The sequence below is a fragment of the Galendromus occidentalis genome, unplaced genomic scaffold, assembly GCF_000255335.2.
Source record: "Galendromus occidentalis unplaced genomic scaffold, Mocc_1.1 scf7180000076583, whole genome shotgun sequence".
NCBI classification, from domain to species: Eukaryota; Metazoa; Arthropoda; class Arachnida; order Mesostigmata; family Phytoseiidae; genus Galendromus; species Galendromus occidentalis.
The window spans coordinates 1146335-1171823 of NW_003804572.1; the positions used below are offsets into that span (position 1 = coordinate 1146335).

The 25489-nt window shown below is 50.5% G+C and overlaps 5 protein-coding genes across 5 annotated transcripts in view; 2 read left to right on the plus strand and 3 right to left on the minus strand.

Moving 5' to 3' along the window:
* Positions 1-24: 24 nt before the first annotated feature.
* On the minus strand, positions 25-2515 carry LOC100907645 (mitotic checkpoint serine/threonine-protein kinase BUB1 beta). The gene is made up of 7 exons (XM_003739783.2): positions 2394-2515; positions 1850-1909; positions 1605-1749; positions 1302-1498; positions 1026-1200; positions 661-920; positions 25-562 (listed from the first exon to the last, which is right to left on the minus strand). The coding sequence occupies exons 1-7, from the start codon at positions 2513-2515 to the stop codon at positions 337-339; spliced, it is 1185 nt and encodes a 394-aa protein (XP_003739831.1). The 3' UTR covers positions 25-336.
* Positions 2516-3303: 788 nt separating this feature from the next.
* Polr2D (RNA polymerase II subunit D) lies at positions 3304-4054 on the plus strand. Its single transcript, XM_003739704.2, has 3 exons — positions 3304-3507; positions 3612-3721; positions 3844-4054. Exons 1-3 carry the CDS (start codon positions 3394-3396, stop codon positions 4052-4054), a joined length of 435 nt encoding a protein of 144 aa, XP_003739752.1. The 5' UTR covers positions 3304-3393.
* Positions 4055-4513: 459 nt separating this feature from the next.
* p53 (transcription factor p53) lies at positions 4514-7839 on the minus strand. Its single transcript, XM_003739784.2, has 3 exons — positions 7496-7839; positions 6355-6621; positions 4514-6242 (listed from the first exon to the last, which is right to left on the minus strand). The coding sequence occupies exons 1-3, from the start codon at positions 7733-7735 to the stop codon at positions 5559-5561; spliced, it is 1191 nt and encodes a 396-aa protein (XP_003739832.1). The 5' UTR covers positions 7736-7839; the 3' UTR covers positions 4514-5558.
* Positions 7840-10105: 2266 nt separating this feature from the next.
* LOC100907924 (sodium/potassium/calcium exchanger 5) lies at positions 10106-12701 on the plus strand. Its single transcript, XM_018642222.2, has 10 exons — positions 10106-10267; positions 10343-10456; positions 10543-10629; positions 10730-10830; positions 10915-11132; positions 11262-11399; positions 11505-11567; positions 11691-11936; positions 12021-12254; positions 12332-12701. The coding sequence occupies exons 1-10, from the start codon at positions 10214-10216 to the stop codon at positions 12529-12531; spliced, it is 1455 nt and encodes a 484-aa protein (XP_018497738.1). The 5' UTR covers positions 10106-10213; the 3' UTR covers positions 12532-12701.
* Positions 12702-13659: 958 nt separating this feature from the next.
* The window catches only part of LOC100908066 (klarsicht), a 33689-nt gene continuing 21859 nt past the window's right edge, over positions 13660-25489 (minus strand). Inside the window, exons 8-19 of the mRNA XM_003739786.2 lie at positions 18307-18549; positions 17906-18094; positions 17729-17800; positions 17252-17612; positions 16266-17125; positions 15726-16175; positions 15223-15588; positions 14925-15076; positions 14727-14802; positions 14544-14599; positions 14253-14421; positions 13660-14113 (exon numbers count right to left, since the gene is read on the minus strand). Of these exons, the coding sequence (XP_003739834.2) occupies positions 13988-14113; positions 14253-14421; positions 14544-14599; positions 14727-14802; positions 14925-15076; positions 15223-15588; positions 15726-16175; positions 16266-17125; positions 17252-17612; positions 17729-17800; positions 17906-18094; positions 18307-18549 (3120 nt within the window). The 3' untranslated portion in view covers positions 13660-13987. The remainder of the gene's footprint in view (positions 14114-14252; positions 14422-14543; positions 14600-14726; positions 14803-14924; positions 15077-15222; positions 15589-15725; positions 16176-16265; positions 17126-17251; positions 17613-17728; positions 17801-17905; positions 18095-18306; positions 18550-25489) is intronic.

The window sequence follows — 25489 nt, forward strand, 5'->3', positions numbered from 1 at the left end:
GAACGATCTGATTTCGTTAGCGGTTCGAGCAGGCGTCGAAGATTCTTTATTATACAGTTCAATCGATCATCTTGCCTCTTGTAAACTTGACCATGTTTGGCGTAAGGAATAAAACCCTCATCATAATCATCCTCAAATCTGAGAAGGGGACATTCTGGAGTTTTTTCTATCGTCAATCATACTTTGGGATAATAATTTGTTTTTCACGTGTCGGATGAAAATTCCATTTGGATAAGATGTACTATAAAAGTAAAGCCGCCGCGCCGCCGTCATTATGGTCCCGATTCCGGATGCGGATACTCTTTCCTTTTATCGAGCAGGGAACGAGGGTGAGGATTACGTATGGGTAGTGTGGGTGGCATCTCCGCTAGCCGCCATCTTCCGCTTGTACTTGGCGAATCGGATTTCCTCGAACTGGAACTCGCAGGTTCCTCCGTAGACCTTGAGGAAATCGTACATCCGCTTCTCGTTGATATTAGGCCCCTCAAGAACATTCGAGAGGGACATATGCGTGGAACTGTCTTTGCGAGTTGAAAGCACGCCGACAATCGTCGTCGAGCTCCTGGAAGAGACGAATCAATTCCCGTGGGACGTTCTCGGAACAATCGTGATCCTGAAGCAGTTTCGACTGTAGACGGAGACTTAAATGGGATAATTTACTTGTTCTGGTTGCGGGATTCGCTTTCGGCGTCCTGTACTACGTCGAAGGTTGGACCCTCGCTGGCTGCCAAGCGCTGCGGGATTTTTTGTCGTGCCATCTTCTCCGCACGCTTGGTGTTCTCTTTATTCGATGCGATACTATGTGCGGTTGAGCTGCTTCCGGCGAGACTGCCCATTCCGCTGAACAGCCCACTGCTGGCGTTCTCGTCGATATAAATCGCCATTTTGCTATTCTTGAGCCCGGATTTCGAAGCCAGCCCCTAGATTGCGTCGGAGGAGAAGTCAGGTTCACATTTATGTCACAGCAACGGCGCTTCTCTCCAGATGATCGCCTCGGAAAGGAAATTTTCACTCGCGGAACTCACCTGGACAGCTCCAGGTTGGAGGGCAAGTCGATTGCTACCGACTCGCACATTCGGAGCTTCGATGCTTCCCGTAGGTCGGAGCTTTGAGAGAGCGTTCCGCGAATCCTGCGGAGCGTCCTCTGATTCAGCTTCGAAGTTCCGCGTTGATCCCTGGGCGATGCGCAGTATCAGCTGTCTGGGAAAACCATTGGATGAAACCACGTCATATTTCCTTCCGCTCATCAAGACAATGATTCGCCGCATCCGTGCCCTTGAAGGGACTATAAACCTACTTACTTTAGGGCTGTCTTCAACTGATCATGCGGCTCAGCCAGCATCGCGATCCCCTTCTCAAGAATCTCTTGAGCTCTTCTCGATTCTCCAGAGAGCTCGTGATATTCTGCCCACTCGATGTAGAAAGCGCTCGATCGTACCCCAACTCCGCGTGCAGACATGCACTTATAAACTTCTTCTGGGTATGGTTGTAGACCTGCCTGCGAGAGTCGGTACGCTGATCTCCACCAGAGGCTCTCGCGACACAAGCAAGACCTTGATCATTACTATAGTAGCTCCTTATGGAAAGCATCAATTCGGACTCACGAATTTGAGCCATACGCGCACGTATCGCGGATCGTTGTCATATTTCCGGTCAGGGATAAAAGTCGATATGCAATTTTCAAGCAGCTGAGGTAGATGTAGCCCGTGAAGGCCAGACGGATAATGCTCTTCGAGCCACGTCAGGTAGCTGGGAATGGAGTCGCATTCCGTGAACAGCTCGAGCACCAGAGCAGTATGTATCGGTCCCCGGCTCTTCAGATATATGTCGGTCACGGTGGAAAACTCACCTGTCCCAAACATGGAGGGGATCTTCACCGTCGTATGCTCGGAGGTCTTCCTCGAACTCTCTGAAAAAAATCAGAGCTCGAATTCAGCTCATTTGTCCCAAGTTCCACCACTCTATTCTGGGCGGATATATCGTTCGAATGTATTTATTTGAATGAAGGGATTCCGACGTCTTCACTGCTCCTTGAGATCTCTAACAGGGGAAGTTCCGTCCCCGAAGAATGGAGTTTCCGGTCATCGGCAGAACCATCTCCGAAACACATCAGGGCTGCGGAGACATTTTTCCCGCCATTCCCCGATTCGGGATTCCGCTATTCTGATGGAGGCGTAACCTACGAACTTCTGAACTACCCCGGGATTTTTTCCGCATGAGGAATGCGATTCACATAACCTAGATCGGCTGCTCGATTTTTCCGGAGTGAATGTAATCTCGTGAAGACTACGGAGCTCACAGCTCAGACAACAATTAATGTCCATTGACATGTATTGCGCACCCCAGCGTTTTCTGGAGCTCAAGAAATGGATGTTGCTGGATATTTCTCAAACCTTTTCTTCTCTTCTAAAATTTCGGGGTTCTGCAGAGCTTCCGTGAGGGATGCGATGTTCCGTCCTCGTCTCAGAGGCTGAATATTCTCCTTCGCTGCTTCCCAAGCCGGCTGGGGCTCCATCTGGGGAGACGGAAAGCCACAGCTCTAGATGGTCACTCAGATGCTCAGGCACAGCTGTGATCCATGGGCATCGATCGAATCCTTTGGCGGGGTTCAGCGATCGTTTTGTTGACGGGGAACACTAAACCGCGCCATTAGACTCTCTCCTCTGAAGATATGTTCGGCACTATTAGAGGCTTAACAACCAAATCCCGGAATTAAACGGAACAATCCTGGACTCCGATCAGAGCTCCAAAAGTATTCAAGAAACTCGCCCGATCGCCTTCCCGCGGAGTAAGAACGATTTTCGGGGATCTACTTGCGGCCGCTTGACCGACTCCTAACCACCCTCAACACTTCATGCGCAGCATTCGAAAGAGAAAAAAAGGATTCTTGATCTCCTCAACCGTAGAATGAGCGTAATTATTCGCTTCTCGTGATGAACACTCAACGCCAGAACGCAGCAGTCTCTGGCCGAATCGGATTCGTCGAGGTCACTTTCCGTTCGCGAGTCGCGATGTCTCTTCAGGAGCCATTTGCCGCCATTTGGCTGCGTGGTTGTCGTTCATCAGAAGGGAAAGATGATTTCTGAAGTTCGTGGGTCGGAAGGAGGCAGGGCCACCAGGGTCAACTTTCCATGCCAGATCGGTACCTGAGCTACGAGCGTCCGTTCCTGATCGCTCTCAAATTCTCCTCAGTCTCGACCATGAGGAGACAGGTCTAATTCTGCGGCAGCTTCGCGTTCTGTCAGCTTTCGAATCGCGCGCTCGTCCCCACTGTCTGCTCTCGCTCAAAAATGTCAATAAGCAGCCATCTTGAAAACTAACTTGTGGCCTGGAGTTGTTTCGGCGAACCCCAGAATCGTATTCAGCGCTTCACCGTGACAGTGGTCCTGAAGTATGGCAAAGTTTCCGGCTTCGGCGGCGGTTGTCCTGGAAGCCGTGGAGGAGGACGCGTGCGAGCTGAGTTTCCCCAAAGACTTCGAGAACGCGGAGACGCTACTCATCTCGGAGGTAATTATCTGCGCCGGCACCGAATTGTCATTGCACGGAGTTTGATCGTCGATGCGAGCCCTCGTCATACTTCTGCGGAGGAACTGAGTGTCATCTTCTCCCAGGTCCACATGCTTCTAGAGCACCGGAGTAAGCAAAACGAATCGGCTGAGGAGGAACAAGAACTGTCGGAGTTCTTCACAAAAACACATGGCTACTGCACTAGATTCTCCAAGTGAGTTTCCCGGGATGTACGAGAATAGGACGACCGGTAGCGATTCATAGTATTCCCTCGGTAGTTGACATACTCCGCGATGGCCAACCCAACTCATTCGCCCTCGACTACCTCCTTCTCAGATTCAAGAATCGCGAAACGATCGGCGAGGTCCGCAATTTGCTGCAGCAGAAGAAACTCCACAAATTCGAGCTGGCTCAGCTCGCGAACCTCTGCCCCGAAACTCCAGAGGAAGCGAAAGCTCTGATCCCGTCCCTCGAGGGCCGCTTTGAAGACGAGGACCTACGTGAAGTTCTTGACGATATCCAAACCCAGAAGAGCTTCCAATTTTAGACCTGGGAAGTGCTGTATCACAATTGTAAATACGTGTGCTCTGTAAAGTCGCCCGCATAGAAGCTCGATGCTCCCTATGCGAATTTCCGGAGAATAAACATCTTACCCGTGAATCTTATTGATTGCTCTCGGGGAAGCTTCACGATAGCCTTAACTGCTCAAGAGACGAATTTCCTGATGGCTTGCCGTAATTATTTGGAGGGAAGGAGAAATACTCGGAGATCGATGGGGCCCGTTGACTGGTTCCTCGGGAGTTTCAGAAGAAGAAGGTAAGAAAATAAGCGCAATCAGAGTACACGAGCGGGTTTACGCCGGATTCCATTCAGCCTGAGCGAATCTGTGGAGCGGTTCTTGCAATGATGATGGATTCTTCTCTCGAAGCATTTCGCGCCTCCGTTCAGGGAGAGTAGAACACGCAGCATTCCAAGAGCGCAAACTTAGAGTTTCGATCAAATACCCTTCTTTTCCGATCCAAATTTTAATCTAGTACAATCAAGAATTTATTACTGTTACCTCTGAGACCGGATCTCAATTTGGTACATTCGAAAATTCATTTTGATTCAAAAAGCTCGAATCTGATCGATGATTAAGTTTTCCTCTCGAACTTCAAGTATAGAAGATCTACCACGATTACGCCTTCCAAATCATCCCCATCAAATTTGCATCCCCGTAGGTATACCCCTAGTAGTCAGTTGCGAATGCGGCACCATCCGATCGGGAGAAACTGTAGAGCGCTCACCAGGAGGAGAAAATATATAGTCCTGTGCGTGAGTTCGCGTCACGATTTCGATCAATATAGGAACAGCATCCTGTGTACTGAGGGAAGACACCAAAAAGTCAGCCTCTGGCTATGAATTCCCCGAGTAAAAGGGTCTGGTGAGGAGGAGTCGAGCTCGATCGACACCGAGACACAATTTCGCAACTTCGAAGTTGATTACACTCTATAATATCCGCGGCTGAGGGAACCTCCTCATTGGGGCGAGTGATCATGAAAGCCTCCGAGATTCCAGTACCTATCACCGCTTAACATTTGCTTCGTTTGATGGACACGCCACCATCTTCCACGAAGACAGAGCTCCGAGCTCTCCAGGAATGCCAGGCAAAGAGCCATACAACTTAGGCACTTCTTCCTCGGTCCCAAGATTGAGGTTCACAATTTCCGGATCCCGTCAGAAAAATATAATGCGGGGATCAAACGTTCCTGTCGGAAGAGTTTCGATATTTTCGAGAAAACAATAAGGCATCCTACGAGTTTGTGACCGAATCCGCCCGGCGCGACAGCCAAGCCGCTGAATTTGATTCAATACCACTCATGAGCGTTTCCAAAACCATGCCAGGTGAAGAGATCCGTGAGATCTAGGTAGATGGATTCAACATCAACAGGGGTTCGCTATCCAAGGCACGTTCCGGCGTACAAACTAGAAAGGTCGAGCGTTGAAACTTGTGCTTCAAATTTGTACTTCGATAACTAAGCCAACCAGCGTTATTCCTATGCTGAACAAGCTCAACCATCCGAATACACTATGTCCACCTCACGCTTCACGTCTGTCGGCTGATTTTGATTCCGGCTGTCCGTCAGTTTTCTCTTCTTCAGCTTCTGAGCGGATCTCAACTCGAGCCCTTCCGCCACGCGCTTCAAGATCTCGAAATTGGATTTTCCCTTCACTCGTATCGTATACCACTGCTCTTCTGAGGCTGTGTCGTGTTCCTCTGCATTGCTGAGATTCAGGTTGGTCTCCTGGCTCAACTTCACCGCCTTAGTATGTCCTGCCGATCCAGAATGTTTAGCTTTTCCCTTGGCCGTTTCCATCGAGAGACGCTTCACCAAGGTGGTTTCATCGTGTCGCCGGTCCCTTCCGGGGCAAGCACAAACTTTGACTTCGACTACACACCGACCGAGTTCCCGGCCTTCGTGTTGCAGCAGGAAGACGACTTCGGTCGCCCGTCGATTCACTCCTCCGACGCAAGTGTTTCGACACATGAACTCCAGAATGTACGTGTAGGTCGAGCAACCGGCGTGAGGCTTTTCATAAGGTACTATCAAACAATGTCTCCGATTGTTCTGGATATCCTCGTAATAAATTGATTGGCTATGCGTACTGTTCATCCAAAACTTCCCCGAGAGACCATTCATGTCTTGGTTTCGACAATGGTGGGGGCAGCGGACGACGTTCTCCCTTCGCGAAACCTGCGGGGAAATCAAAGTTCACATTAAGTCGAATAGCGGGGAGAATATCGAGTCTCAGAGATTACGCGGTCTCCGAATTCCGCAGCTTTTCATGTACGAGTCATTATCTTACCGCGTCTTTGTAAGCCGGAATGCAGACTATATAGGAGTTGTCTGGGGGTGGTGAGGTTGTCGAGATTTTGAAAGGGCATTGTGAATTCAACATAACGTATAGTCGCCCCACTTCGTTCGAATATGTCCATGTCATATTCTTCGTGACTTTGTCATGCTGATCGAAGGTGACTTTGAACCCGAGATCACCGGGAGCATTTCTGAGGGACTGATTCACAACGGTCGAGTTGATCTGAGACAGGAAGAGCTCATGTGGGTTGACGACAGGCTGAAACGGAAGAAATATCTTTCAGCTCGTTAGCCTCCAATGGATGCCCAGTCGAGGACCTGCAGCACCGTCGGGATCGAACAGACCAGTCACGGGTAACAGCCAAATTCACATACCGATCACTCTCCGAGCTCGTTCAGAGAAAAAACGTCTTCGCTCCGTGCTCGGTGGAGGAGATCCGAATCGTTTCCCTCGACTTTCAACAATCGAGCTATGCATCATGCGGGAGCAAACTCGCCGGAAAATGTTTTACGAACGGATCCCTGAGCAGCATTCTCAGCGGAATCATGCGCGCCCTCCACGAGCCTCCTCCAGCCTCGTGTTGGTTCTCTCTTCTCGCCGGCACCAATATTCGATATCTACTCGACAAAGCGACTCTGTTTCCGTCCAGTATATGTACCAGATAGGACTAATCGACGGGATCCGGGTCCAAAGTATCCCATGACGTCATTAAATCTTATGTTTGCTACTCCAACGAGGAAGATCGGGCGGCAGTCACTCAGTCAAGTTCTTTCCTCGCTCCGAACATGGAGCGAACATTCAGAGAGTCGAATCGAATAACGAAACAGTTGGGAGCTGACGCTGTATTCAAGGTCCAAGGATGGTGACCCGATGGGCTGGCGTGCAACTCACGTCACAATCCGATCGCATTTCTTTGGCGGGATCGATGGCACCCGGAGCAACTCCGTTCCGTGATTTTCCCGCGACAGCTTTGACTATGGAGCCCGTCGTTTGGTTATTAGGACATGCATGACAAACAAATCAGATATGAGAGTCGTTATCCCGTATAGGTTGCTACCGCCGTCGATCAGCTGACCATCACCACACAAACGCTAAGGAGTGCATCCCGACCCGGACAGGGTTTGTCATTCACCTTTATGTCCTGATACTGTTGCTGCACGGCGGGTCCGAGCAGGAAGTCCTCAGCGAACGTGTGGAGGTCCCGTTCTATGAGATCTTCACTCGTCCGCTGGACGAGCTCTGTCGGGAAGTATGACGGCGCGGGTACAGTGGAATCTGCTTCGATTTCTTGCTCGGAAATTACTTGTTGAACGTCCTCGTTGAAATTCAGCATGAGGTCGACGATATCTTGTGAATTAGGAACGTCTTCCATGCTGTCCAGGTTCAAAACTGTATCCTCAATATCGAAAATCCAGTCCGCGGAGGACTCCACGGCGCACGATCTGCTGTTACAGCCACACAGGGCACGAATGGACTTGCCCGGACGGTCGTCGTCGTCTGCCTCGCGTTGTTCGGCCGCTAGGTGGCTAGCAGTCTGCGAGCGGCTTCCCAAACTAAACTCCGCTGTGCGCGCCACCGCCTTAGCCTTCGGCTGTTTTTCGCTCGAGCCGAAAAATGTGCTGCCCACGGAGCTTCTCGAGATGCAGCGATGCTCTGATTTCCCGCCAAGAGGGCGGTTCGATGAAGATGCCGGGGCGGCCGCCGCTGCTGAATAAGGCACAACCTCTAGGCCGAGCAGGAATCGAGGAGTGAGCTTCCGGGAAGCTACCCTACCTTCACGCAGAAAGACTATTCCGCGCATTGATTTTGAATATCTCGCAAGAGCGGATACTCAGCCTGGTCTTAGCCTCTTAGCTTACATGAAGCCTTCTGCGAGTCGGGAAAGTCCACTGGTCCTGTGAGCTCTGCAAATAGGATTCTCCTTGATGGAAATTCTCAGGAAGAGCTTCTGTCCCCAATGCCTCAGGCTCCCAGGAAGCCCTAACAGAAGACGGCCAGAAGATATGGGTCGGGGGAAACCATGGACGGGGCGTCAGTGAAAAGATTCCAGCAATCCGCCAGCTAATCATTAACCAGTCGATCTGCGGAATAGCAGACTGATCACTGATCATTGTATAGCATGAGGTGGACGGGATACCAGCATTCTTCCTTAGCTGATTCTCGGCAAAACTTCCGCAAAACCTCATGAGTCCGTCTGCAACTCGCGACGGAAGAAGAGTCATTCATTGACACCCCTAATCGGGTCTCGCCCCAAAATTCCCAAGTAGAATCTGCCAAGATCAGAGAACTATTCAGAGCCCTGAAGTCTGATGGGGCTCCATGGAGTTTGCCCAGCGCAGCGGTTCGAATGTTGCGAACTTCGGAATTGAGCGCTTCACATACGATCTCTCACGAGAATATCGCGCGAAGCGCAATGCGGCCGTGAGCTATAACTTGATATTTTCGCAATAGGTCTATCGGCTTGTGGAGATCCGATTAGCAAGGATTCGGCATGGAACGATGGGGAACGACAAGACGCGGTGTCTGTGTAATGGCCAGAATCTGACGCAATCACGGCAGCCGAATACACCTAAACAAAGTGGGTCGACGCTTCCATCAAAAGCTTCCTGGAACGCGGCGGCGATCGCTCCAGTGCGGTCGGAGAATATCTTTGTTCCCCTAAGTAAGACATCGAAGGGAGCAACATTCGTTTTCCGAGATCCCCGGAGCGGTTTTCCTCCTCTGGACGAGAATCCGAACTTGAGGTGGATAGGAGCTCATGAATCAAAGCTCATGGGTTCGGAAGACATGTAAGTCAGGTGACAAGAGCGTCTATCTAAAGCGTGACCGTTCGCCGGAGAGGAAACTCTCACCCCACGCGAATTATTCCTCCAAAGAAACAAAAATCACCTTTGTCATAAAAGCGCATTATATCCATAAAACTAATCCGTATTATAAAACAACTGACGCAAAGGCCTCCGTCAGAGACACCCACAACGGAAGAGAGGTTCTTCTCCGGTGGGAACTGCTGCCGAGTTCGAGGAAGACTGAATTCAGAGACTCTCCCATACGCACGAAGGAACCGCTTGCTTCGGAACTTGTGAGTTTGTGCAAGAGGAGTACCTACTTAAGCTCAGAGGGATGAGGCCATCCTCGGCTTCTCCTTATTGAAGGCCTGGGCTCTCTCGAGTGATTCTCCAACAGGACCTTGGAAATTTCCACCGAATCCCACCAACTGTCGGATATCTATCGGCTCTCGGGATACCCATCCTAAGATTCGAGACTCGAAGATATCGCTAACATAAGTCACATCGTAAAGAAAACTAGGGACATCGTCTAAGTAAAGCAGTCCCTCCTCGTCCTCTTAAGACGATACTCTCAAATACAGTCCGGGACCTAACCTTGACGCCCGGTTCCAGCAACTCGGAGCTAGGCACCGGTGTGATCCGTGACATGCAGAGAACTCCTAGAGTGAGAAAATGGCTCACGGTGGGAAGTGTGGTTCTGCTGGCGCAAATCGTGTTCGCGGTGGTCAACACGGAGCCCAAACCGGACCTAGGGATCCTCAGCCTAGTTCACGACGGTGAGTCTTCCGAAAAACGTCGTCAGAGCCCTCCGTATCTTCATTCCCTTCTTCGTGGAACACTCGACACTCCATGCCTCTCTACATCGGTCGAGTCCTTGCTCGAATTCCCTGATCCTCACCCGAGTCTGCCCGAGTGAGTCGTAACCGTCCTATTTGCCAGCTCCGACGATCGACTCGTCGACCAACTGCACACCTGCCGCCATCGAGCAATTTCCGAAGCCATATTTCAATTCTGAACAGCGGAAGCAGGGTTGGCTCGCGGTTCACATAATTTTGGCGATATACATGTTCGTCTGTTTAGCGACTTTGTGCGAGGATTATTTCGTTCCGGCGATCGAGGTGAGTTCAAAGTCATCATCCGAGAATCTAACGAGGACTGGGTGGATATTGACGCTCTTTATCCGATTACCTCAGGTCCTCACAGAATCCTTCGAGATCGATCCCGACGTCGCTGGCGCAACTTTCATGGCGGCGGCAAGCTCTGTACCCGCAATCGCTGCGTCTATCATCGCCATCCTCGTGGCGAAGGCGAGTTTCCAAGTTGACGCGTAAATTCAGTGGTCGTGACGGGCGGGGGCTTGGATGGACTGACTGAAAGTGAAATATTTCTTCAGGGAGATCTCGGTGTGAGTACCGCGCTCGGGTCAGCGGTTCTGAACGCCGCGGGAGTCGTCAGTGTGAGCGCTCTTTTCGCGGGAAAAGTGAGTTTCCCCCTATCGGCCTCCCGAGGTGCGGACTTGCGCTCCGTGAACCTGCCGCGGATTTGCGATCGAATTCCTGAATGGTTTCCGTGCCTTGCAGGTAGTCACTCTGCACAGATGGCCCATGTATCGCGACAGTTTCTTCTTCTTGATCAGTGTGGCCATCATGCTCGTCGCCATGTTCGACGACCTGATCACTTGGTGGGGGTGATTCCATGTCCAGGGGAAGCATTCGGAAGGGCTGCGCAAGGGGCGCCTGTCTCATGCGGTGTAGAACATTTTCAGGTTCGAGTCCTCCCTATTGGTCGTGATGTATTTCGTATACGCGATATTCATGTCGTTCGATACGAAATTGGAGAAGTTCTTCGTGGAGAACTTCAAGTTCCTGCAGGATAGGGTGGATTACCCAGAGGGCATGTTCCCCCCTCAAACTCAGCTGGAAGATACGAGCGTACCGGTCCCAACGACGATCTTCACAAAAGAGTTCGATCTTTCGCCTCCAGGTGAATCATTGATAATAATGTGCAAGAGCTGGTACACATTTCACGCGCTCAATAATTCGCGCAACCTAGAGCGGGGCAAGGCTCCACGGATTAAGGAGGCTTTGAAACAGCCTAGAATTTCATTGGCAGGAACTCCAGGAGCGAACGCAAAACGTCTCAACATATCGCCATACAGGAAATCTATCGTGGAGCTGCAACCCGCCGTGCGAGCAATTCTGGAGGGACAAAGACGGCGAATGTCTCTGATCTCAATGAAAAGGAGCAGTGGTATGGCGAGAGCTGCTCGTGATATTCGCGTTTATCTGATCCGAACCGTGAAATCATTTTTATTTCCCGAGAGAGTCCCAGAACTCATCTTCCTGCAATTTTCAGTCGTCAACGAGCAGATAATATCCAATCCGAACATGAGGAACCAAGTAATGGCAGCTGTTGCAGGTACGTCCCAGACCTAGACAGTTCACGGAAGTGGTGATCTCGTAGTCCTTGGTGATCGCTCGATCCTGAAAATTTCGGTGATGGCGATTTCTCCCTCTAATACTTGGCGCTATTTCCTTTCAGCGAACAGCCGGAGTCCATCATTGGGATCGACGGAAGAAGTCCACGGCGCGACTCTCCGTCCCCCTAGGAACCACTTCCTGAAAGTTCTGTGGCTGCTGTACCTACCATTCACTCTTGTCTTTTACTTTACGATTCCTGACTGCCAGAGGAAAGACCGACGGAAATATTTCGTCCTCACTTTCATAATCAGTACCCTGTATATCAGCGTTGCCTCCTATCTTCTCGTCTGGATGATAACCATCATCGGTAATTCTACGATCCTCATCTATTCATCGAAGCGTGAGCTGTCAAAAGGATTTGAAGTCATGGAGAACCTCCGGCTAATTTCAGGTTTCACGCTGAGTGTCTCGGATACGGTAATGGGTTTGACTTTCCTCGCCATTGGTGTAACGTTACCCGATATCGTGTCAAGCTTGCTAGTGGTTCGCAAAGGTCTCGGAGATATGGCGGTGTGCAACGCTCTGGGTTCCAACATATTCGAGATCCTGGTTGGGCTCGGACTCCCCTGGTTGATTAAGACTACCATCATTGAGCCCGGCGTGCCGATTGTTGTGGAAAGTAAAGGTAATACGGCTTCTATCGTTCTCCGTCTGATCTGATCACTCCGCTGCCTTCGCCTTCCAACGGAAAGGACTTTGCAGGAATGCTGTACTCAACGGTTTCATTGTTGGCGACCTTGGTCTTTCTGATAGCCCTCACACACTGGAACAATTGGCGCATGAACAAATTGTACGGCGCGATACTTATGGCTTGGTATATGGTGTTCCTGGCGCTGTCGAGCGCGTACGAGCTTGGTGCCTTCGGAGACATCAAGCTACCCGCCTGTGAAACAGCATTCTGATCCCGTCAACTGGCGTCCGCAGCGATCGCCGTCCTCCCCGAACTTGATCTTCTCAAAACGGAATTATCTATAAGCATTTCAACTGCCATTACGTGCCATTCCCCATCCCTCCCGAAATCGAGCGTTCCGATTTCGTGTCATTCGTGACTAATCACATCCGATCGATACTTGAATGCAATAAAGCCGATCCATGTCTGCTTCGTGCCACATCAGTGGTTTCCATGCAGACTTGATTATGAAGGGGACGATGTCCGAGAAGTTCTGGAAAGTGGACCTTTATTTCGCTTGAAACATAGTCCGTATCAAATAGTACGGAGCTTCCTCCGAAGCCTCACGTATCGTATCTGTCGCCACGCTGCAACCTCCTCAGCATAGTATGTACACATGATTCGAGCTCTCGGAAATTGAATAGAATCACTCAGAACATCGAAAATACGATGAGCCGTGATCCGATTCGACCAAACATATCATCGCAACGACGTAAATTTTGATATGCTACAATCGGCGAGACAATGGAATAATTTCACCTCGACGCTCCCAGGCATACTATAAACAACACCCTCATTGCTTCCGGGAGTCAACCTACACCTCTCGGATAGAGCGTATTGTCAAAGAACATCCTTGAATTATTATTGAACCGAAGGGTCGCATCTTTACCAAGTATGATCCCCCGATGCACCAGAGTCCGTCATTGGGCTTCACACAATCCAACGAAAACAAATCCTGGATCCAATTGATACAAAAAAAACATACACTCAATACTCAAAAGATAGTACATCTATACATCTACCTCGATGCTTCGAACGAAAGTATGGAACAGCATGGTAAGGAATTGTCTGACGCAGCGAGATGCGACGAGAAGCTCCCTCGCACATCATTGGTCTCGAATTCCCCCGGATATCCGGAAAATGAGGGAAATCAGCTCAACTCAGAAGAATCTCGCGACTCTGAATTAGAAGGAGGCTTCGTTTTTTTTTCCTGACCCTGTTGAGCGTGATTTTTGTGTTTCCGAACTACGATGAAAAAATACTCCATGGATCGACTCACCAAATCGTGTGAACTGCTCCCCGCGGTCAATCGATTCTTCTTTTAAATACAATATTCGGGTAAATATAAATATCTGTATATATAATTATATCTCCCGACTCCTCCAGCTCTCCCATCGACCCCGCAATACGCAATACATGCCCTGTTCATAAACCAAGCGGGGGCCGCAAATTCAAGGTACAATTTTTTGTGCTCGGTTCGTTCTAGAGCCTAACGTCCGAGTGACATTGCCCATGTTGAGAGTCCGGCCAGGCATCGGACGTGTGCTGCTTTTTCGCCTTCATAGTTAGTGCCCTGTTCGACTATCCTTCAACTCTACACGACTGCAGACGATATATGTATGCATCGACTATTGTACCATATCGTGTCCGAGTGTACATTAAGTAAAAACTTGGATGACGCCGAATAACTATACTGGCGGGTGTCCTTGCTCGTACCGCAGTTGGGGTCCGAAGGAACTCTGCCAAGAGTTGCCCACATCGCAGCAATGAGGCTCCATCAAATAGGCCACGCAATACAGCATCACCAGGGCGACCTGGGGGAATTGCAGGACTTATAAACGTGGAAATAAGAAGCTTCCTGCCGGCTTCGATAAATCGAGATGATTCGGTAGCTTCGCTCTCGTGTTCCCCCGGCAGGGAGTCTGAATATATCGGCGGTTTCGCAGAACTCACTTGAAATGGCAGGGCTGCTTTGAAAATTCGCCAGATCGAATTCCCTCCTCGAGACGTTTCCTCTTCACTCTCGTAGGTCGAGTCATAGTCTTGATCAACTTCCATTGCACTCAAGTTGATTGTTGAAGCCAGATCCGGAATATCGGCGACGCTGGGCTTGCACAACTCCCTAAAAAGAAGATGAAGAAGTGCGTGTTGAGACTTGAGACGAGACGCGCTACGCGCTACGAGTTCATTATGCTGTGACTCCACAACTGATTCGTCTGCAAGGGATCTCCTGCCAAAACTTACATCTGGGTGAAGGCCTCATATATGAGCGACGGCTCAGTACTATCCAAGTCTGTGATCTAGACACAAGGGAGAAAGCTAAATTAAATATTTGGAAGAGATTTTGCTTTTTTTGCGGAGATCTGTCCTCCAATCCATGAAACTATATTCCGCTCGGGGACGAGTCGGAGAGCGTATAGGGCATACCTTTGGACTGAAACTCTTTCTCGCATCTTTCAGAATATTCCTGCTCTGCTGAAGTTCTGTCAACATTTGGCAAGTTCTGCAGAAGGGAAAGCGACTCGGTGGTTAGTGGGCCCTGGGAGAGGTCTTCGAGAGGCCATTGACAAGATGGAATTTAATGCCGAAAAATCCGTCGCCGGTTTTGTGTAGCTTATCCCTCACCTTTCGTACAGAGTATCCCAGGTGTTGTAGAGATCATGCACGCTGGCAGTCAGTAAGTTCTGTGGATCATCTTTACTTGCCGCCAACCGATGGACTTTCACTTTGACGAACAAGAGCGACGATTTCAGAGGCTGCAGATTCGCAAGTATTTTCTGTCCGAACAACGAGGAAAATTTTAGAGAAGGTTCCGAGCAGTCTTATTATTCAGCAGAACCTTCTACGGCACTTTCCGTCTCATGGATATTTCATCGGGGACTATGACTGCGTTCGGCCGCGAACCCGGTAAGATTTCGCTTACCTTCAGAGCGGCGATTCGTTCGTCGAGTTTCCGGCAATCTGTGCTGCGGTCGTCCAGTGATTCGAGTCCGCTCAACAAACATTCCATTTGGGACATTTCATCGCGGAGCTTGTCGATGTCTTCCCTGACGTTTTCATCCCTATGGGGAGACTTCTTGAAAAGACTGCTCCCGATTTTGTTGTTGTCGCTCAGGTTCATCTTCTCTCCATTGAGCGTCGAATCCCTCGACTGGATGTCACACAGCAGCAATTGCCATCTCTCGATCAGTTCACGGAGTAGTTCCGATGAATCCGGCGCGATGGAGATTCTGATCTTAATTATTTGAAGGCACTGGAGGTGTGAAAGGCATGTCGCTTCCATCTCGCTCTGGAATTCCCCAGACGGCAGGAAAATTATATTTCATCTCGAGGAAGCTCCCAATCACGAGCCACGAGGTGTCATCTTGAGCCGAATTTGGAGTCTTCCGTTTTCTGAGATTTCATTGCCCACCGTTATTTACTCACCAACTTATCCGGAGACAACAAATTGTTCGACTTCGGAGATTTTCTGACTGAATTTGAGACGTAAGCAAAAGCTTTACTTGAGCGAGTCAGCATTTCATTAACGTCTTCTTTGACCACGTCCAACGCTTGGTCTTCCTTCATTTTTTCCTGTTCGCTTTCGCTGTCGCGTATCGAATCTTCGGAGCGGATTCCGGTTTTCTTCTTTCCGCTTCGCACTCTCAAGCCGCTCAGCGAAGAGGTGTCGGATGTGGAGCCGATGAAGGATCGGTAGTCATCGCCGAAATTTAAGAGTCTTTTCACGGTCTCATCATCCATCTCTTTCTCGGAATAGTGTTCCGAATAGTAAAGCGGATCCTGATAATCATCCCACATGTTATCCGAAGAAACCACTGATCCTTGATCCCCGGGGCATTTTTTCTCGGACTCGCTGACCGCCTGATGGGTCGGGACCTTCGGAGGGAGAAAAGAAAACTCAGACGAGCCGTACAGAAAATTCTCGCGATAGTCAGTCCATGCTCTTCCGATTGTCGTCGTAATTACCTGTGAACCCGTCTCGTTGGCACTCGAGTAGCCGGTGCACTTGCTTTTAGCTTTGAGGATTTTCGAACCGAGGCGCTTCTTTCGAACGGGTGTGGTTTTCTCTTTCGTGCTCGTCGGGAACGCTTCACAAAGATTGATGAGCGATGTGGTCGAAGGATTCTTTTTGTGGACCGTTCCAGTGGTCACGCTGACGTTGTCCTCGGACTCGGAGCCCGACAGGGCGGACTCCCTAGCTTTCGAGGCTCGGCTGTGTCGTTTGCGTTCGGCGGCGAAACCCGTCGCGATGCTCGAATCGTTCAAAGCAGTCATGGAAGTGCTGGTGGAAAGAGCTGATCGCAGAGAAGAGCTGTTGCCGATCTGTCCCTGTAATTCAGTGACGCTCCAAGGCCTATCTCTTGAGCGACGTTTTTGACCACTCCGCAGATTAACCTTTGGCGGCTTCTCTGAATCGGCAGATGGCATTGTGAACGCAAGCGCTGCAGTTGGCGTCGTTGTGATAGTTTCGACCGACATGGCGGCATTCAACGTATTCGTCGATTTCTGTCGATCGTCGCTATCGCTGTCACTTTCGGATTCGTTGGTCAGTTCACCGCTCGCATCACAACTGTCTTGTTGAGTCATTTCTTCATCCTCTTGCGTCACGTCTGCCTCTACTATCGGCCTCCGTTGTTCGCAACTCTGCAGCCATTCTTTCACTCGAGTCGCTTTGTTCTTCGGATTATTGTTGTTGCTGTTGTTGTTCTCACTGCGTTCGTCAAACTCTAGAGGGGCGAAAAGACGCGAGGCGGGCTTACGTCGAAGTTGAACAACCTGATCGTCGATGGTGACCGAGTGCGGCTCCGTCAGAGGAGAGCACGATTCTGGAACAGAAACGAACTCAGCGATCCGTCAAAAGAGCCTTCGACGCCGAAAACGCGAATCCTTCAAAAATTGGTTGGCCGAGCCCGAGCTCACCGGAATATACATATGTAGCCCCCCGAACCCACCTTTCTCTGAAGTGAGCGTATCGTCCAGGTCGGTAGGCTTCGTCGGTTCACCATCGCTGTCGACGATCGGTGTCGTCAGCGTGTAGAAGTCCGCCGCTGAACCCGAGATCCGGAGACCGGGACTGGAAATGTAGTCTTCGTCGATCACTTCCTTCAGAGTGTCGTCGATCGGCGAACACTTTGAAGACAAGGGGAACTTTCGGGGTGAGCCCCCTCCGCTGAGACCGGAATCCCTCGACGGCATGTCGGGACTCTCCGGCGTTGTACTTTCAGGTGTGAACGAGTAGATCCGTATGAGATCGGGTTTTTCCTCTGCTGATAACTGCGTCGAGCTCTCCGAGCTGTACCCAACATCTTGACCCTGGAAACGGGGGATGTAGAGAACTCTTTCGTTTCCCGTTCCGAGCATCCGATTTTCGGTGACCGCTCGAGGGTGTGACAGACAAATCCGGAGTTGCGAAAAAAAATCTCACGTACCCCTTCGTAATTCCCCGACGGTGGTCGCTTGAGTTGGGTCGCGTACGGCTGACTTCCAGCGGCGGCCCCGTCCTACGATTGAACGCAAAAGTATGATACTCAAACCTCCATCGTGAGAGCTCTTGTGCCGGCTAAATATACGTTCACAGTTCTCGACAGACGCTCGGACAGCCATACCTGATTCAAAATCTTGTGTTTCAGCGGGGTGTGATGTTTCGGGTCGGTGAGCGACTTTCCGAAAACTTCCATGTTGTCTGTCATGCCCCGAGGTTCTTGTAGACCTCTAGGGTTCAATGTGAGGTCGAGACGAGGCAGCTTGTTCCGTGGCTCATCCCACGTGTCTCCCGACGATACAGACGGAGTTGCCTAGAAGCGGAGGGAACAACTTCAGGGAAGAGCTTCATGTGCTTTCGCACGCCGCTGATTGAGTTGATTTTATTGACCGCAGTCGACTCCACCTGTCGTCGACGGCCATGAATGTGTACCGAGGTTCTCAAAAGACGAAGGTCGCTTGTCCCGGAGTCGGCTCGGGTTCCTCGAAATTCGATAACGACGGATTGACGATTGTTTTCACTTACCGCGACGGCTTGGTCCTGCTGAGAGTCCAGAAGCTGCTCCACCAGACACTGCCACTCGAGACTCGTCAACCAAAGCGTCTGCCACTTCTTCTCGAGAAAACCAACGGTTCGCGCCACGCGATCTAAGCCGAAGCCGATACGAGATACCCGAGTGTTGGCTCCTTCAGAGACTCGGAGTTGCTCACACCGTCTCAACAGACTTTTCACGAGATGACCTTTTGATTCGATTTCGGCTTGGATTGTCTGAAAAAAAGCGGAGAAAGAGAGGTGTATTTCAAAGGAAGCATCGAGTACAGTAGTCCGACGCGACGGACGCGATCCGCATTTGTTTACGTAAGCTCGTCGTGAATAGTTTCGTATGAGTGTCTTGATTGAATTGAAGCGGCAACCGACCGACCGATCGCTTACGTCCTCGGCCCGCTTCGCTACGAGTGGCTGGGAGAAAATACTCGATACACGTGTTCTGTCTTATGCAACCTTCCTAATACACCGTAGAAATGCCTTGAGTGACCACAAGACAGTTAGGCCCTAACCAACAAAACCACTGCCGAGTCGCGAATGATGCTCGCCCGCTACGATTGCAATGATACGAAGGGTGTAATGGCCTTCTGCGAATCATCACCGTCATCGGTTAGTTGCTCTGAGGGAATCAGGATTTTTCTAGCTTTTGTTTCGTCACGATAGCCATAGGCTATTCATCAATAAGCAGCGACCGCTTCAATATCCATTCAACGACAAGAGACACTCGAGCCCGAACCTTCGGGATCATGCGTGCGGGATCTGACCCATCAAGACAAATCCTCCCGCTGAACGAAAGGAATCTTCCTGCTCTACCCTTCAGTCGACGAACCGCTTTCACTTATCGATCCGGATTAACCCCCTGGACCCTGGACGCGCGATGAATATCGGAAACGCAACGCATAAACAACGCGAGCCATGGAAATATTTACAACGCGAAAAAAGAAAACACATGGCGGCTGAAATATTGAGGCTTCGATGATCATTTTACGAGGGAGTTCTGATGACAAGGCGGTCACCGTTCCAGTCAACAGCTCGCTGATAATGATGACAACCGATCGGACCTCCGGCGAAGTCAATTGGCAACGATCCAGCCGACCCCGATGAAGTTCCCGCTGGCGTATCGTCTCACGCACAACCGCAAGACGATGCTAGCTCTCGTCGGATTTTTTCTGCCGCACAACCGGAGACATCTGGGGTTTTTCGAATCCTCCTCTCGCAGACTACAACTCTGAAATCTTCTCGTGGAAGACGTCGGGCAAAACTGCGAACGGCTGAACGTATTCCGCCGGTTACCGGATGCGGTCCCGTTCAGGAGAAGAACAGGACTATGCAAATCAACAAGAATTATTACCCCGCAGCTTCCGTCCGCGACTGGTTCGCGATCACCCACAACCACCGAGCGCAGCGAGGTTATGCCTCGTGTATGACACGGAGACTAAAAATCCGAGCGTGCTCCGACACACGTAGCGAGAGCTTGCTCATCAAAAAAACGACCGTTGTCGTTGCTGTTTCTCCCAACTAACGTGAGTAGAAAACAGAGTACGGCAAACACGGGGCGCTCGGCTTGTCCGCGCGTTTCGCTCGATTCCTCTTTATCTTTGTCAGGCAGACAAGAAGCTAACCGTAAATTACCCGATTCTTATAAAAGAGAATTAGTAGAGACTACGCTGTTCGTCGACCACTCCAACATTCGCTATCTCGAACGTGTCGATACGTTATTATCCCTTGCTTGAGGCCCAAGAGGCCACAATTTAATTGGTTGTGACCAACGCTACTGTCTCCCCTCCACTCTCCGTTTCTAATATTTTGCCACCGAAGCGAGACTGTCCGTCCCGCTCCAATAAGGGGGACTCTTTCGAGCTCCATGTTGAAACTATCTCTCGATCGTTGAAGATCCGGCGGGGATTACTGACTTTTTTATATTTCGGGGAATGACTTCATGGTACATCTGGACGGATTGAAGCTCTCATGCCTTGATGAAAGATTTTTTCAGCAAGTCGGAACGAAAGCGTCCCCGGTGGAAAGTTTATACGTCGTATAGCTTAGACGCTATCCGGTCCAGATCGCTGTAGGTCCTGGGACGGAGGCCTTGACTAATCCATCTACATCCCGATGGTTGAATTTCCTACGAGTAATTACACGGAAAGCGAGCTCGCCGCCGCACGGCTTGATGGAACGTTTGACGTGCCGTCGATTTTCTCTCGATCGGCTTCCGATAGGTCATGGAAGGCTCGCTCAGTCCCTAAAATACTGCGGATATTCAACTAAATGCCGCGTCGTCATTCAGAATGGTTTTCATTGAAGAGCAGCTGGGATCGACAATCAAGAAGCTCTGGAACGTCCGAAAGGCGCCGGTCGAGACGATCGGGCCGTTTTTCCTCGATTTCTCCTCGGTTTTCCCCTCCACGACACGAGCGTATGTCTTGCGAGTGGGGAGGAGAAATGCCATTCGGGAAAGATCGCGAGTTGCGGCGAGAAAAAAAGGAAAAAACTTTTGACGTTGAGATATGAGCCGTTTTCTGAAGGCAGTCGAAGCATAAGGCTTCTCCCCTTCTACGATGTCGCACGAAGCCTTGGCCGACTGAACGAACACCTCACTTCCTCAACATTTCGACTCGAAAAACCCATTTAACGTCATGCCGCTCCGCTTCGATTACCGGATCTTCATACCGCTGGGCCCCTGGATGTGGGTGGATTTTTCACGCAGCAGATCCGGAGGCAAGGGATTCGAAAAAGGGAAAAGAGCGAGCCGATGCCGTTTTGTCAAGCCGGGCGCCCGTTGAAAGTGAACGAATTCGTGACGTGAATCCAATACATTATACGGTACAATGAGTTCGGGAAGAAAGCAGCGCTCACGGCATGCTCAACAACCCGAAGATGTTTGTTTGAAAAAAAAATACTGACACGTAACAAACAGAAAGATAACGTGTGAGAGGCGAAATCCATCACAGCAGAGTAGAGCTTGCCCGGCGCATCAAGCGCACGCTTCGGGGAAATGAATCTCAGCGGATACAGCTCCGCGACAAGTGTGTCAAGGCTGTAATCAAATTTCACTGAGTAAACGAGGAGGAAAAACTCCCCGGCAAACACAGGGTCGACGCGATTGAGTCCGGTCAGAGAATCAAATACACAAGTAAGGAGACAGCATTTGTCATCCGCCGTTGAATCACGAAGACCGGCATCGATATCGAAAATTGAGTTGAGCATCCGTAGACCCAAGTCCGGTCGTTCCCTAAGTCCGTTCCGCTCCAGTGGGTCCGTTCGAAAAAGACCAGACACGTTCATGGAAACAATGCTGTTCATCAGCAACGAACGGACTCTCGGGGTGCGGAGGAGTTCGCTAAATTACGACATCAATAGCGATAGAAGCGAAAAGGGAATCACGACGAACTCATGAGTCGTAGCGTTCAGCTGTGAAAATGAAGGGACCACTCCTCGTTGGGATGCAGCCGGGCAAGGGGCAAATGAATCGTGAGCAATGGTCTTTTCACGAAGTTACTCACAATAGGTAACAAAGAAGTTCTCAAGCAGCGGGCTCGGATGCTTCAACGCATCCGAGCGGTCAGGGCACTTTATGGCTTTAATTCCGCTGCGCAAATTATTTCCTGGTCGCAATGGTGCTAAATACAGTGCCGCCAGCAGCTGGAGCGACGCTCAACAGAAATGAACATTGGCATCGCTAACGACAAGTCGTTCATCGACGTGGGGCGAACTCATCATCGCCGCTCTGCGGATTCGTCACTGCGTCACGGAGTCGTCAACGTATACTGAAAAGCGATCGCGCTCGACGTCGTCTTCATAACGGCTTTCCTGGATTATTTGAACCATCAAGCCTTCGAGGGATGTCTTCGAAAAAAAAGCGTAGCGACGAAAAAATATTTCTTTTTCTCTTTGTGCCAAGGAGATTTGAAGCACCATGGAGAAACACCTGATTCGGATACCCTTGGCTACTTTCCTTTTTCTCTTTTTCGAAACTTCCGCATGGTCTCGCAAGAGGAGAACAGTAGATATAAACGAGCAATCGAAAGCGCGGACAGACGACAAGAGCTTCTCGACGTCGGTTGAGGGCCTATCGGCTGAGAGTTATGTCTCTCGTCATTGGAACTTCGACGGGGCGAGCTCTGAGCGTATCCGTTCCTCTTCGCTCAAGTACGGTGGAGTTGGACCCCGGTCCGGAAGCCGGCCGAAATTATTGAAAGAAAAATCGCCACCCTCGTCACTGAGACGTGATTCCCTCGAGAAGACGGTCTCCCTTCCTCGCGTTCTCCCGCTTCTGTTCTGGTTGACAGCATGGCCCGACGGGAGCCATGAGCGAACACAGATGTCGAAAGCGCTTCATACACTATGCCCGACCCGATCTTTCCCACTAATCGAGAAATCGGAGGGGAAATTTTAATTTACCGTCTCACAAAAGGCAAAACAAACGCTTTTGGGTCGCGTGGGAGTCATTGTCAACGGATGTGCTCAGTTCTGCCTCACCCAGATTGATTTTCTAAACAGTTTACTTCTTTGCGGGCCAGACCCGCGCTATATTCGACGCGATCGTCCAGCCCGGGAGTCTAAGGCGAGGAAAATGACGAAGCTTAGCAAGAGTTGGGTGTTGGGTCGGTCATCGGAGACTTCAAGCCGAAAGCGTCTTCTCGTTTTCTTGCGGCGAATTTCCAAACTCTTTGAGCTTACCTGGAACAAAAACACGTGACGTCAGTTTCGTTGCAAAAACACGAAAAATGCATTCACTCATTTACGATCGGAGGAAAACTCCAAGGAAATGAAGATCCCCTGGCCGAAGGCGGCCAACGGCGGGCGATGAACACGGCTACATGAGACCGCTGTCAAATTTGAGTTTTATGGCTAGCCATTACTGTTTCTGTGTATAAATATCGGATGAGATGGGCGGAGTGGCCGGCCGGACAGCCTGAGGAGGGCTCAAGGAACGCGACCGGGGAATATATCTCCGAGTGCGTATGTTCCGAGTGGGGTTCGCTCGAAATGACAGCCCGTCGACGAATGCGTATCTTCTTTTGTCGCGTCGAGCAACGACGAGTGTTTAGTTTCACTGTAACAGGCATCGCATAAGAGGCCTCGCTTTCTTGAGATCTTATCGCAGCAATCGATTACATTTGTGCCACCCGAAACAACCCGTGGTTTTGGAGAGTTGGTGTTGTGAACGTTTGTCGGACGGCGTCGTTCGAAACACAGAACCGCCACCGGTTGTCGGCTCGGCAGGGAAATTCTCATCCGCCTTCTCCCAATCAGTTCAGCCGGAAAGAGAATACTGAATTCAATGAGCCCTGAAATTCGCAGCCTCAATGGAGCGTAATTTGATTCCAGTCGTATCGATTATGCAAAACACGAGTGGCACGGAGGCGACATGGTAAATAGAGAAGCGGATTCGGAACCGAGATGACATCCGATGTCGCTTCCGCTGGACCCTAGCTTCTGACGCTAAGGTCGACAGTGTCTGCTACGCGGGGAGTATTCACATGACTTCGCTCCGATCAAGGTCTACCCACGACGCTCAATCCAGCTCCACGAGGAGGGTGCTCCAGGTGCCGGTGCCCAAGACGACCGGAATAACCGAAAGCAGCCAGACCTCTTTTGGATTGTCTCTGAATAGGGAGAGACTGCCGCATTGGAGTAGGTACTACCATTAAGAATGTGATCGTCATGAGTCATATCAAGCGTGTGTGGACGTTTTTGGCGTGGTTGACACGGCGGCTTCGTCTGGATGGTCGGAGTTTCTCTCAACTTTCGAGCATCTTGGGGCCCGTTCGAGAAGCCTACGTACACGAGCTGCGGAAGGACCCGTCTCTTCCGGATCCTCAGCGCTCTGGAATTACCACTGACTACCAGTGGCGTTGCCAGATCATTTGCTGTCGCCGCCAACGCTACCGTCACCGTAGCAAGTATTGTGAGCTCGGCCGCGCGAACACGGAAGACAACACAAGGTCTTCAACAATAGCCGACGAACCAGAAGCCTCTCTCAACACATTCCGTCGCAACTTGACAGGTAGATCGCTCCAAAAGGGGAAGTCAACTGACAATTGATATTTTTCACAGCTGAAGAAACCAGCACCCCTTGAAACACTTCCAATGAATTCTAGTCGGTCCTGGCTTCGGATTGCCGTGAGGCGAAAGTTATTGTTCCGGTCTAACTAAATTCCCGCCAGCCTGGATTTTTGAGCGTCGGGCGTCATTGGCCAATCGAACCGAACACAATCGAGAAGGCAACGCCTGACTTCGACAAGCCTGTCTAATCCAGTTCGGCGGCCAAGCCAATGGCTCACGGGGTAAGAAGTTGAACAAGGAACTCGTTCCGGGCAAAAAAAAAGTTCGAAAATAGACCAACGCGCCAGCAGATCCGTCAAACCCTTGTTCTACTCACATGAGAACGAGGTGTAGTTAAGGAAGAAGAGAGAAGGAATGACGAAACTTTTTTCCGTTCCTCTCAGACGACGCCGACGCTTACGAAGAAAACGCCACCAGCCGGAGACACTCGAACAATCCCGAAAAACGTTCACTAGTCGAATCAAGCATCACCCGATCGTCGGAGCATTTAAGCTGCGATATCATACAGCCCCTCTCTGCCGCGTGCTCAAAGGTCAGCCCGATCGTCGGATCTGCCGTGCCACCCTCGGGGAAAGCTCCCCCTGGATACCTCAGTGAAGTGTCGTACCCGTGACACGTACGACGCGTCCTCGAGGTGACAAAACAACAACAGAACGGGATCGACGCGGGTGAAGGCTGACGCAGTCGATTCAAATAGAAAGATTGCTATCCGATTCTTTTCTTTTCCGGCCCCGGAGGACACGGAGCGACCGCGACGCGAGTCTGATCGTCGTTGTTTTCGACGGCTAAAAATAGAAGTCATCAGAAAGTCGCTAAACTCCGTCAACGATCCTAATCCCGATCACGCGAAAACACTTCTTTTCGTCCTTTCGGTACGTTCCTCAACGGTTGCGTCACCTATCGCTCAGTCAGTCAGAAGGGAGCGAAAGATCGCCGACGACCCCTAAATCCGAAGAAACCCGCAATTTGGTTACTCGCACAGAATTTGGCCATTCTCGCGCGGACCGGCAGAAATTGTTGGCCACGGAACCCACTCGATGAACTGACTGAGTGAGTGACTGACTGCACGAGCACAGAACCCTTCATTGAGCGG

What these genes read in the sequence shown, in the direction of transcription:
- LOC100907645 (XM_003739783.2), bottom strand. Translation starts at nt 2,515, where the DNA reads ATGGAGCCCCAGCCGGCTTGGGAAGCAGCGAAGGAGAATATTCAGCCT. An exon ending in CAGTTGAAGACAGCCCTAAA is followed by an intron (nt 1,201 to 1,301) that starts GTAAGTAGGTTT and finishes TGGTTTTCCCAG; the next exon opens with ACAGCTGATACTGCGCATCG. An exon ending in GAATCCCGCAACCAGAACAA is followed by an intron (nt 563 to 660) that starts GTAAATTATCCC and finishes CGTCTCTTCCAG; the next exon opens with GAGCTCGACGACGATTGTCG.
- Polr2D (XM_003739704.2), top strand. Translation starts at nt 3,394, where the DNA reads ATGGCAAAGTTTCCGGCTTCGGCGGCGGTTGTCCTGGAAGCCGTGGAG. An exon ending in AGACGCTACTCATCTCGGAG is followed by an intron (nt 3,508 to 3,611) that starts GTAATTATCTGC and finishes ATCTTCTCCCAG; the next exon opens with GTCCACATGCTTCTAGAGCA. An exon ending in TACTGCACTAGATTCTCCAA is followed by an intron (nt 3,722 to 3,843) that starts GTGAGTTTCCCG and finishes CCTCCTTCTCAG; the next exon opens with ATTCAAGAATCGCGAAACGA.
- p53 (XM_003739784.2), bottom strand. Translation starts at nt 7,735, where the DNA reads ATGGAAGACGTTCCTAATTCACAAGATATCGTCGACCTCATGCTGAAT. An exon ending in AACAGTATCAGGACATAAAG is followed by an intron (nt 6,622 to 7,495) that starts GTGAATGACAAA and finishes CTTCCGTTTCAG; the next exon opens with CCTGTCGTCAACCCACATGA. An exon ending in TTCCGGCTTACAAAGACGCG is followed by an intron (nt 6,243 to 6,354) that starts GTAAGATAATGA and finishes ATTTCCCCGCAG; the next exon opens with GTTTCGCGAAGGGAGAACGT.
- LOC100907924 (XM_018642222.2), top strand. Translation starts at nt 10,214, where the DNA reads ATGTTCGTCTGTTTAGCGACTTTGTGCGAGGATTATTTCGTTCCGGCG. An exon ending in TTCGACGACCTGATCACTTG is followed by an intron (nt 10,831 to 10,914) that starts GTGGGGGTGATT and finishes GAACATTTTCAG; the next exon opens with GTTCGAGTCCTCCCTATTGG. An exon ending in GTTCGATCTTTCGCCTCCAG is followed by an intron (nt 11,133 to 11,261) that starts GTGAATCATTGA and finishes TTTCATTGGCAG; the next exon opens with GAACTCCAGGAGCGAACGCA.